The 11,530-nt window shown below is 43.7% G+C and overlaps 1 protein-coding gene across 1 annotated transcript; it reads left to right on the top strand.

Annotated features, from left to right (window-relative positions):
* The first annotated feature begins 7,876 nt into the window (after window positions 1–7,876).
* LOC115205595 (LRRN4 C-terminal-like protein) lies at window positions 7,877–10,982 on the top strand. The gene is made up of 2 exons (XM_029771739.1): window positions 7,877–8,123; window positions 9,786–10,982. Exon 2 carries the CDS (start codon window positions 9,788–9,790, stop codon window positions 10,586–10,588), a length of 801 nt encoding a protein of 266 aa, XP_029627599.1. The 5' UTR covers window positions 7,877–8,123; window positions 9,786–9,787; the 3' UTR covers window positions 10,589–10,982.
* The last annotated feature ends 548 nt before the right edge of the window (window positions 10,983–11,530 follow it).

The following is an 11,530-nucleotide window of genomic DNA, read 5'->3' as shown; positions in this document are numbered from 1 at the left end:
AGGTTCTTTTTTCTAGGTTGGGGTTTTCGGATTATTCCCAATTAGAGGCAGCTGGTCATCGTTGTCTCTAATTGGGGATCGTATTTAAGTTGTTGTTTTTCCCACTAGTGTTTGTGGGAGATTATTTTGAGTTTATGCATGTAGCACCTCGTCGTCATGGTTTGTTGTTTTTGTTTATAGTTTAATGTCTGTCTTGCATAGTTTTACACAGAAATAAAGATGTGGAAGGATACGCACGCTGCGCCTTGGTCTCTTTCATACGACAAACGTGACAGTGTGTCTGTGTGTTGTCAGTGTTCTTCCATTCTTGTCAGAGATATGTCATGTTAGCATGATTTATGAGCTGTCATATTAGCGTGACAATATTATTTATTTTTATTTCACCTTTATTTAACCAAGTAGGCTAGTTGAGAACGAGTTCTCATTTACAACTGCGAGTTGGCCAAGATAAAGCAAAGCAGTGCGACACAAACAACAACACATGGAGTAAACAAACACAGTCAATATCAAATCAATTTTTTTTATATAGCCCTTCTTACATCAGCTGATATCTCAAAGTGCTGTACAGAAACCCAGCCTAAAACCCCAAACAGCAAGCAATGCAGGTGTAGAAGCACGGTGGCTAGGAAAAACTCCCTAGAAAGGCCAAAACCTAGGAAGAAACCTAGAGAGGAACCAGGCTATGAGGGGTGGCCAGTCCTCTTCTGGCTGTGCCGGGTGGAGATTAGAACAGCACATGGCCAAGATGTTCAAATGTTCATAAATGACCAGCATGGTCAAATAATAATAATCATAGTAGTTGTCAAGGGTGCAACAAGTCAGCAACTCAAGAGTAAGTGTCAGTTGGCTTTTTCATAGCCGATCTTTGAGAGTATCTCTACCGCTCCTGCTGTCTCTAGAGAGTTGAAAACAGCAGGTCTGGGACAGGTAGCACGTCCGGTGAACAGGTCAGGGTTCCATAGCCGCAGGCTGAACAGTTGAAACTGGAGCAGCAGCACGGCCAGGTGGACTGGGGACAGCAAGGAGTCATCATGCCAGGTAGTCCTGAGGCATGGTCCTAGGGCTCAGGTCCTCCGAGAGAGAGAAAGAAAGAAAGAGAGAAAGAGAGAATTAGAGAGAGCATATTTAAATTCACACAGGACACCGGATAAGACAAGAGAAATACTCCAGATGTAACAGACTAACCCTAGCCCCCCTGACACATAAACTACTGCAGCATAAATACTGGAGGCTGAGACAGGAGGGGTCAGGAGACACTGTGGCCCCATCCAATGAAACCCCCGGACAGGGCCAAACAGGCAGGATATAACCCCACCCACTTTGCCAAAGCACAGCCCCCACACCACTGGAGAGATATCTCCAACCACCAACTTACCATCCTGAGACAAGGCCGAGTATAGCCCACAAAGATCTCCGCCACGGCACAACGGCACACAATATAAAAAGTCTATATACAGTGTGTGCAAATGAGGTAAGATTAGGGAAGTAAGGCAATGAATAGGCCATAGTGGCGAAATAATTACAGTTTAGCAATTAAACACTGGAGTGATAGATGTGTAGAAGATGAATGTGCAAGTAGAGATACTGGGGTGCAAAGGAGAAAAAACAAATACTGAATAACAGTATGGGGATGAGGTAGTTGGATGGGCTATTTACAGATGGGATATGTACAGGTGCAGTGATCTGTGAGCTGCTCTGACAACTGGTGCTTAAAGTTAGTGAATGAGATATGAGTCTCCAACTTCAGTGATTTTTTGCAATTCGTTCCAGTCATTGGAAGCAGAGAACTGAAAGGAAAGGCAGCCAAAGGAGGAATTGGCTTTGGGGTTGACCAGTGAAATATACCTGCTGGAGCGCGTGCTACGGGTGGGTGCTGCTATGGTGACCAGTGACCTGAGATAAGGCGGGGCTTTACCTAGCAAAGACTTATAGATGACCTGGAGCCAGTAGGTTTTCAACGAATATGAAGCGAATGCCAGCCAACGAGAGCATACAGGTCACAGTGGTGGGTAGTATATGGGGCTTTGGTGACAAAACGGATGGCACTGTGATAGACTGCCTCCAATTGCTGAGTAGAGTGTTGGAGGCTATTTTGTAAATGACATCGCCGAAATCAAGGATCGGCAGGATAGTCAGTTTTACGAGGGTATGTTTGGCAGCATGAGTGAAGGATGCTTTGTTGCGAAATAGGACGCCGATTCTTTGGAGATGCTTAATGTGAGTCTGGAAGAGGAGTCCAGACACCTAGGTATTTGTAGTTGTCCACATATTCTAAGTCAGAACCGTCCAGAGTAGTGATGCTGGACAGGTGGGCAGGTGCGTTCAGCGATCGGTTGAAGAGCATACATTTAGTTTTACTTGCATTTAAGAGCAGTTGGAGGCCACGGAAGGGGAGTTGTATGTCATTGAAGTTCGTCAGGGGGTTAGTTAATACAGTGCCCAAAGAAGGGCCAGAGGTATACAGAATGGTGTCGTCTGCGTAGAGGTGGATCAGAGAATCACCAGCAGCAAGAGCGACATCATTGATGTATACAGAGAAAAGAGTCGGCCCGAGAATTGAACCCTGTGGCACCCCCATAGAGACTGCCAGAGGTCCGGACAATAGTTCCTCCGATTTGACACACTGAACTCTGTCTGAGAAGTAGTTGGTGAACCAAGCGAGGCAGTCATTTGAGAAACCAAGGCTGTTGAGTCTGCCGATAAGAATGTGGTGATTGACAGAGTCAAAGGCCTTGGCCAGGTCGATGAATACAGCTGCACAGTATTGTCTCTTATCGATGGCGGTTATGATATCGTTTAGGACCTTGAGCGTGGCTGAGGTGCACCCATGACCAGCTCTGAAACCAGATTGCATAGCGGAGATGGTACGGTGGGATTCGAAATGGTCAGTGATCTGTTTGTTAACTTGGCTTTCGAACACCTTAGAAAGGCAGGGTAGGATAGATATAGGTCTGTAGCAGTTTGGGTCTAGAGTGTCTCCCCCTTTGAAGAGGAGGATGACCGTGGCAGCTTTCCAATCTTTGAGGATCTCAGACGATACGAAAGAGAGGTTGAACAGGCTAGTAATAGGGGTTGCAACAATTTCGGCAGATAATTTTAGGAAGAGAGGGTCCAGATTCAGGGTTTTTGGTGGCCTTCCTAAGCCAGGATTCAGACACGGCTTGGACATCTGGGTTGGCGGAGTGTGCTAAAGCAGTGAATAAAACAAACTTAGGGAGGAGCTTCTGCATGAAACCAAGGCTTTTACGGTTACAGAAATCAACAAATGAGAGCGCCTGGGGAATAGGAGTGGAGCTCGGCACTGCAGGGCCTGGATTAACCTCTACATCCCCAGAGGAACAGAGGAGGAGTAGGATAAGGGTACAGCTAAAGGCTATAAGAACTGGTCGTTTAGTATGTTCGGAACAGAGAGTAAAAGAAGCAGATTTCTGGGCGCGGTAGAATAGATTCAAGGAACGTGATGTCATGTTAGCATGATTTATGTGCTGTCATGTTAGCATAATATATGTGATGTCATGTTAGCATGATTTCTGTCTTGAGTTGTATAGTGCATTCGGAAAGTATTCAGACCTATTTACTTTTTCCACATTTTGTTATGTTACAGCCTTATTCTAAAATGGATTAAATAAAACTTTTCCTCATAAATCTACACACAATACCCCATAATGTGAAAGCAAAAACAGGTTTCTAGATATTTTTGCAAATGTATAAAAATAAAAAAATTGCATATTTACATAACTATTCAGACCCTTTGATATGAGACTCGAAATTGAGCTCAGGTGCATCCTGTTTCCATTGATCATCCTTGAGCTGTTTCTACAACTTGATTGGAGTCCACCTGTGGTAATTTCAATTGATTGGACATGATTTGAAAAGGCAAACACCTGTCTATATAAGGTCCCACAGTTGACAGTGCATGTCAGAGCAAAAACCAAGCCATGAGGTCGACAAAATTGTTCGTAGAGCTCCGAAACAGGATTGTGTTGAGAAACAGCCCTGGGAAAGTGTACCAAAAGAAAAATGCAGAAGTGAAGGTCCCCAAGAACACAGTGGCCTCCATCATTCTTAAATGGAAGAAGTTTGGAACCACCAAGACTCGTCCTAGAGCTGGCCGCCCGGACAAACTGAGCAATCTGGGGAGAAGGGCCTAGGTCAGGGACTGTGGCGACCCGTCATTTGCAAATAAAATGTGGTGGGGGGTTGCCTTTTTGCATGTTATTTTGGTATTAGTACGTGACACATCAGTTTGCAAACAATGTAACAAGTCTGGGTTGCAGGGTCTCTTTTCCAAGTTAAAAATGATAAACATTCAACATTGGACATGCTGTCAATCCAGCATGATTTCTGCTGCGTTCAAAACAACTGTTAACTTGGAACTGGAAAATCTGACTTCAGTGAGTTCAAAACAACTGGGAACTCGGGACAAAACTAGCTGGGAAAATAAGTTTTGAATGGTCATCCAACTCAGAATTGTAAGTCGGGAACATGGGCCTCTTTCTCAAGCTACGACCTGAAGATCATTGACGTCATCATGATTCAACCTTGTTTTTTTCTGAGTTCCCATTTGTTTTGAAATCACCATAAATCCAGAGAATGCCGGACTTTGATGACAAAGTTTGATGCCAAAATTTGCCCTTAAGGACCGCCGCGCCACCTTCCTGTTCAAGTGAGCACAGCACAATAAGGTGAGTCCAAAAAATGTATTGTATGCTGCTGCATAAATGATGTAATATGCCAGGGAGATATGTATACTGTAGCTAAGAAAGTAATACTAGTAATACTAAGTGTATCTTGGGTAGTAAGCCCATGTGCCTCACCCTAATAATTTGGTCTATTTTACCCTCTTAATTTCGTCTACTGTTCTGACTTGGTGGTGCACATGTAGCCTATAACCTGTTTTAGAGAAATGTAATCATTGAATATTGTAAGAGCTTTCATTGTCTGCTTATATGCCCTCTTTATTTATCATACGGTTCTGACTTGATGTACAGGGTGAACACTGTAAGAATGGCACGTGTTCTGAATTCTGTTGCTGTACATTTAAAAAATGCTGAACAAATAGTTATATTGACTATGTCCGTCCAAGCTCGCTCATTAATGTCTTAATCGAAATTACAGATTAACTCTTATCTGCTTGTCATCCCCTTATGTCATAGTTTGTACATCTCAATTATCTGTAGAAAGTACATTTGTTTAAGCAAGTCAGCCATATCAGCTTTGTTTTTTTTATAAGGCAGTAAATGAGGCTGAATGAACTGTTTCGATGCCAGACAAGGCTCCGCTGAATGCCAGCTGTAGTAGTGGTAAGATGTTGGGACTGTTGTTGGGACAGCTTTATGTAGGCCCTAACAGTTTGTGGGCACAGTTTGCCACCGTTATAGTGCAACTCGTGTATTTGTTTGTGTTGTGTTGTGTAGTGGCTTTGCTGGTATGCATCCCCCCCAAAAAAGGTTTGTTTCCCCCACCAAGATTTACATGCTAAAATCGCCACTGGTCAGGGAGGTGACCAAGAACCTGTTGGTCCCGCTGACAGAGCTCAAAAGTTCCTCTAAAGAGATGGGAGAACCTTCCAGAAGGACAACCATCTCTGCAGCACTCCACCAATCAGGCCTTTATGGTAGGCCAGATGGAAGCCACTCCTCAGTAAAAGGCACATGACAGCACACTTGGAGTTTGCCAAAAGTCACCTGAAGGACTCTCAGACCATGAGAAACAAGATTCTCTAGTCTGATGAAACCAAGATGGAACTCTTTGGCCTGAATGCCAAGCGTCACGTCTGGAGGAAACCTGGCACCATCCCTACGATGAAGCATGGTGGTGCCAGCATCATGTTGTGGGGATGTATTTCAGCAGCAGGGACTGGGAGACTAGTCGGGATCGAGGGAAAGATGAACGGAGCAAAGTACAGAGAGAACCTTGATAAAAACCTGCTCAAGAGCGCTCAGGACATCAGACTGGGGGCGAAGGTTCACCTTCCAACAGGACAACGACCCTAAGCACATAGCCAAGAAAACGCAGGAGTGGCTTTGGGACAAGTCTCTGAATGTCCTTGAGATGCCCGCCAGAGCCCGGACTTGAACCTGATCGACCATCTCTGGAGAGACCTGAAAATAGCATTGCAGCAACTTTCCCCATCCAGCCTGACAGAGCTTGAGAGTATCTACAGAAAATAATGTGAGAAACTCCCCAAATACCAGAGGTGGAACAAGTATTCAATTGGCATACCTTAATATAAAATTACTCAAATCAAAGTGAAAGTAACCCAGTAAAATATTACTTGAGTATAATTCTAAAAATATCAGATTTTAAATGGACTTTAGTACAGTGGTGGAAAAAGTACTACATTGTCAAACTTGAATAAAAGTACAAAGTAAAAGTAAATGCTATACATCAAATTCCTTGTATTTAGCAAACCAGACGGCACAATTCCATTTTTGTATTCGTTTTTTTGACAGCCACACTCCAACACTCAGACATAATTTACAAAGGAAGCATTTATGTTGAGTGAGGCAGCAGGGAAGACCAAGGACGTTCTCTTGATAAGTGTGTGAATTTGACCTTTTTCCAGTACTGCTAAGCATTCAAATTGTAACTAATACTTTTGGGTGCCAGGGAAAATGTTTGGAGTAAAAAGTACATAGTGGAGTAAAAAGTACATAGTGAAGTAAAAGTAAAAGTAGTCGAAAATATAAATAGTAAAGTAAAGTACAGATACCCCCCAAAACGACTTAAGTACTTTACACCACTGCCAAATACAGGTGTGCCAAAGTTGTAGTGTCATACCCAAGAAGACACAAGGCTGTAATCGCTGCCAAAGTTGCTTCAACAAAGTACTGAGTAAAGGGTCTGAATACTTATGTAAATGTATATTTGCGGGGGGGGTTTTATATACATTTGCAGAAATGTCTAAAAACATGTTTTTCTTTGTCATTATGGGCTATTGTGTGTATGGGCCATTTTTTAAATACATTTTAGAATAAGGCTGTAACATTACAAAATGTGGAAAAAGTCAAGGGGTATGAATACTTTCCAAATACACTGTGTATACCTATAGTCTCACTCCATGATACATACATTCTATTTCTTCATAAATAAATAATTCACTTGAACAGCAGATAAGTATAGACAAGTCCTTGTATAACCCCCACCAATAAAGTTACAACTCATAATATTTTGGGTTTAAGGTGACATGTTGGGGTAGTATCAGGTGACCACATCTTATAGTCAAGATGAGGTGTCATGTTGTGGATTGTAGTAGTAGATAACAACTCAGGGTATGGGGGTATCAGTGAGGTGTTGGGTAGCATTAGTATTTGGGGTGTAGCATGGGACAAAGAGGAAGCTAAGTGATTCCCGCTCTGATTCTGATTTCCTGGTTCTTCCTTTATCAGTCAGATGCTTGTACTTCTGTCATGTCCCAGCTTGTCCACCTTGCCAGCTCTCCTTATAAGGACTGGAGCCCAACCCCTATCCTCCTCTCTTTCAGGTCTGCAACAATGCACACCATGGAGATTGTAACAATACACATGCACGCTAAAACATTCCCTCCCTCCCTCACACACTCAAGCATTCACCCTCACACACGCTGACACACTCCTGCACACACTGGAATGTGAGTATGTGAGTCACATGCTTTAAAAGGATCTGATCCCAAACTCGTGTTCTATACACATACATTACACACAGAAATACATGGGCACTTTGTCATACAATTATGTAATGAACAGCCAACATACTATATTCCTCCTCATAGAAAAACACACTGACACACACAAACAAGCCAGCTCAAGCTTGCCTACTGCTACTGATGAGTAAATTAGTATGCAAGGAGGGACAGATACAAACAGCACACCCTCCCCCCTAACGGAAAGAGCCAAGGAGACCTGGAGTGAGAGAGATTGAGAGAAAGAGAGAGAGAGGGGGGAGAGAGAGAAGCACAGAGGGTAGAAATGAAGGGGTGTTAAAAAGGAGGGGAAAGTTTGGTGAGAATAAAAGAAGACGCTGGTGTGGAGAAAGAGAGAGGGAGGGAAAGAGAGAGAATGTGAGAGTTAAGAAAATAACAAAGAAGAGTGAAGAGGGATTGCGGGAAGAGACATTAGATATCCTATTATTCTACAATTCAGGTATAGTAAAAGATTAACTACTCGCATTGGTATGTTATAGTTTTCTTTCACTTGGTTGCTATGGTGATGTTTGAGAGCATGACTGTACTCATGTTTCTCGCATTTTCACAACCACCTAAAAAGATGATGAATGATTTGATTAACCTAGTCAACATCAACTCAGATAAAGCCATACAACAACTTTAATCATTTAGATTGTTGCTGGGTTATTCTATGGATGAAAGTATAAGGAAGCTAAATAGAAGACTAGCATGTGTTGAGAGTTCAGCTCGGGTTCCCACAGATTTGTCTGGCACGCTGCCAACTGAGAAGAGAGCACTAGCTGGTGGAGACTCCACTCTCCCTTTGTTTTGTTTTTAATGGTTACTCATCTGAGCCAATGAATGTTCATTACTAAAGCCCTAACAAGTGACCCTTCACCTACATACATTTGTAAATCCGATAAAACCCTAGGATGTGTAAATTATCTACCACAGGAGGTTAGTGGCACATTAATTGGGGAGGACGGGCTCATGGTAATGGCTGGAGCGGAATAAGTGGAATGGTATCAAGTACATCAAACACATGGTTTGATGCCCTTCCATTCGCTCCATTGCAGCCATTATTATGAGCCGTCCTCCCCACAGCAGCCTCCACTCCACTCTGCTTTATGTACAATAGTGACTAAATGTGGTGGGCAGCGTTGTCCATCTTTGTAACCTTTGTACAGAATTAATTCTGTCTTTCTTTTTTTAACTCCTTGAGAATCAGGCTTGTTAGTTTACCTCTCTGTGAACCGGTTGTCCTACAATACATTATCTCTCTGTGAACCGGTTGTCCTACAGTACATTACCTCTCTGTGAACCAGTTGTCCTACAGTACATTACCTCTCTGTGAACCGGTTGTCCTACAGTACATTATCTCTCTGTGAACCGGTTGTCCTACAGTACATTACCTCTCTGTGAACCGGTTGTCCTACAGTACATTACCTCTCTGTGAACCGGTTGTCCTACAGTACATTATCTCTCTGTGAACCGGTTGTCCTACAGTACATTACCTCTCTGTGAACCGGTTGTCCTACAGTACATTATCTCTCTGTGAACCGGTTGTCCTACAGTACATTATCTCACTGTGAACCGGTTGTCCTACAGTACATTATCTCTCTGTGAACCGGTTGTCCTACAGTACATTACCTCTCTGTGAACCGGTTGTCCTACAGTACATTATCTCTCTGTGAACCGGTTGTCCTACAGTACATTATCTCTCTGTGAACCGGTTGTCCGACAGTACATTATCTCTTTGTGAACTGGTTGTCCTAAGGCACATTATCTCTCTGTGAACCGGTTGTCCTGCAGTACATTATCTCTCTGTAAACCGGTTGTCCTACAGTACATTATCTCTCTGTAAACCGGTTGTCCTACAGTACATTATCTCTCTGTGAACCGGTTATCCTACCGCACATTATCTCACTGTGAACCTGTTGTCCGACAGTACATTATCTCTTTGTGAACTGGTTGTCCTAAGGCACATTATCTCTCTGTGAACCGGTTGTCCTGCAGTACATTATCATTCATATCTTTCTGTCTGTTGTATCCTGTGCCTCCTCCTGTACGGGTTCACATGGTCATAATGTGGGAGGTAACTCCTACTTGTGGTTATAATCTTTCCATTTCTGTTCCACAGAGATGATGTCATTCTGCTGGAACTTGGCTGCCATGCTCCTACTACTACTGACCCCTGACCTGCTTCCCACCCGCCTCATCAACACCCACCCCCTTCTCACACACGCCGTTCCCACCTCCCCTCCGGTCATATACCCCAAGATCCAATACGTTACCGGCGTGGGCTTCGACTACGACGAAGATGACTACACTGACGAGGATGTTTCCCATTTCCCTCCTAACCACAGCAAAGCCTCATCAGCTTCTACTCTAGTTCCGATGCAGTCCAAGCCCTGTGAATACCATCCCTGCCAGGACAACCAGCTCCCCTGCTCCCAGCTCTCTGCCCAGACCGGATGCCTCTGCCCTGGTCTAAGTGGGGCAGGCGAGCCTCCTCATGCTCCACACCTCCAGAAGCTAGTGCCAGGCGCTAATGGGGGGGCAGAGGTACGGTGGTGCGCCCCAGCCTCTGTGGTATCTGAGTACCGGGTCGTGATCGAAAATCGAAGAGGAGAACCTCTCCAGTTCGGGGGTGAATCTCGGAGCGGGGTGCTGGGGGAACTAGAGGCAGGTGTCAAGGTGTGTGTGGAGGCGGTGAACATGGCGGGAACCAGTGCCCCCTCAAAGCTCTCCTGCCTGCGCTACGACCCCCCTGAGGCCACCAACCTGGCCCTAAGGGCGGGGGTTATCGGAGGGGGGCTGGGTTTTCTCCTGCTCCTTTTCCTGGTCACCCTGGTCCTCTGGAGGCGACAGACATGTAAAACAGGGGAAAACTCAGCAGAGGGGCTGGGGAACCCCTCCTACTGCACGGAGGGAACGCTGTGATCCAGTTTTGGGATTACAGATGGTACAGTGATTCAGTAGCACAGGCGACCCTTAGAGAGAATGTAGGAGTAAAGCAACTGGGACGAAACAGAGCCAAAATGGCTTCACTCACCAGCACTGTGCTTAGGTCGTTCAGAATCCTGCACTTATGAATATAGGAATTAAACAAGAACTTTGGACTTTTGTGAACTAAATAACCCTAACAAAATCTTAAGAGGCGTTGTGACTAAACAGACTGCAGGTTGTTTGCTGGCAAATTAACTTGTGTACAGAAGGATCAAGACAGGGCAGTTATGGCAGTCAGATTCATGTGTAGAATAAATAAAACTAACTGAATACTCATGATGAATAACAAAAGCAATTGTTTTCTAATAAAAGTGTTTTCATAATTTTGGCTGAGTTTGTGTGAGTGATTGTTTTTAATTTTTTAACGGAAGGAACATAATATTTTGATAAAAGTAAATTAATATTGTTGGAAGTAATAAAAGTTCCTATTACAGTAATGCAACTTTTATTTTGAAACTTGAGTATGATGTGCCGCTGAAGATCAGTCTGATTGGCTATAACTTCAATACTGGCTGAAGTGCCTCCTTTTTAAGAATGTGGTCCAATGATTACCGTTCAAACAATCAACATGGAACGAATGAGAAAATACAGTACTACATGAGAAGATTCCATTCAAATGGGCACCGATAAACAAGATGGCAAACTCAGGTAAGTGCGTATGCTACGACTGTATTCTGCATTTACCTTCTTCGTGCAGTTCGCAGCGCAGCTTGATCATCTGTCTCTGTGAGCCATAATACGACAGTACTTTGGATCAAATGTCAATCATTGATTTTGTCAGTGTAACACCAGGTTGATTTTTTAATTTTTTAATTTTACCTTTATTTAACCAGGTAGGCTAGTTGAGAACGAGTTCTTATTTAAAACTGCGACCTG

This window comes from Salmo trutta, chromosome 13 (assembly GCF_901001165.1).
Source record: "Salmo trutta chromosome 13, fSalTru1.1, whole genome shotgun sequence".
Classification (NCBI taxonomy): domain Eukaryota; kingdom Metazoa; phylum Chordata; class Actinopteri; order Salmoniformes; family Salmonidae; genus Salmo; species Salmo trutta.
This window is presented reverse-complemented; position numbering and strand designations above follow the sequence as displayed.

Bases quoted from the DNA above. Each gene is read 5' to 3' on its own strand.
- LOC115205595 (XM_029771739.1), top strand. From the start codon at position 9,788: ATGATGTCATTCTGCTGGAACTTGGCTGCCATGCTCCTACTACTACTG.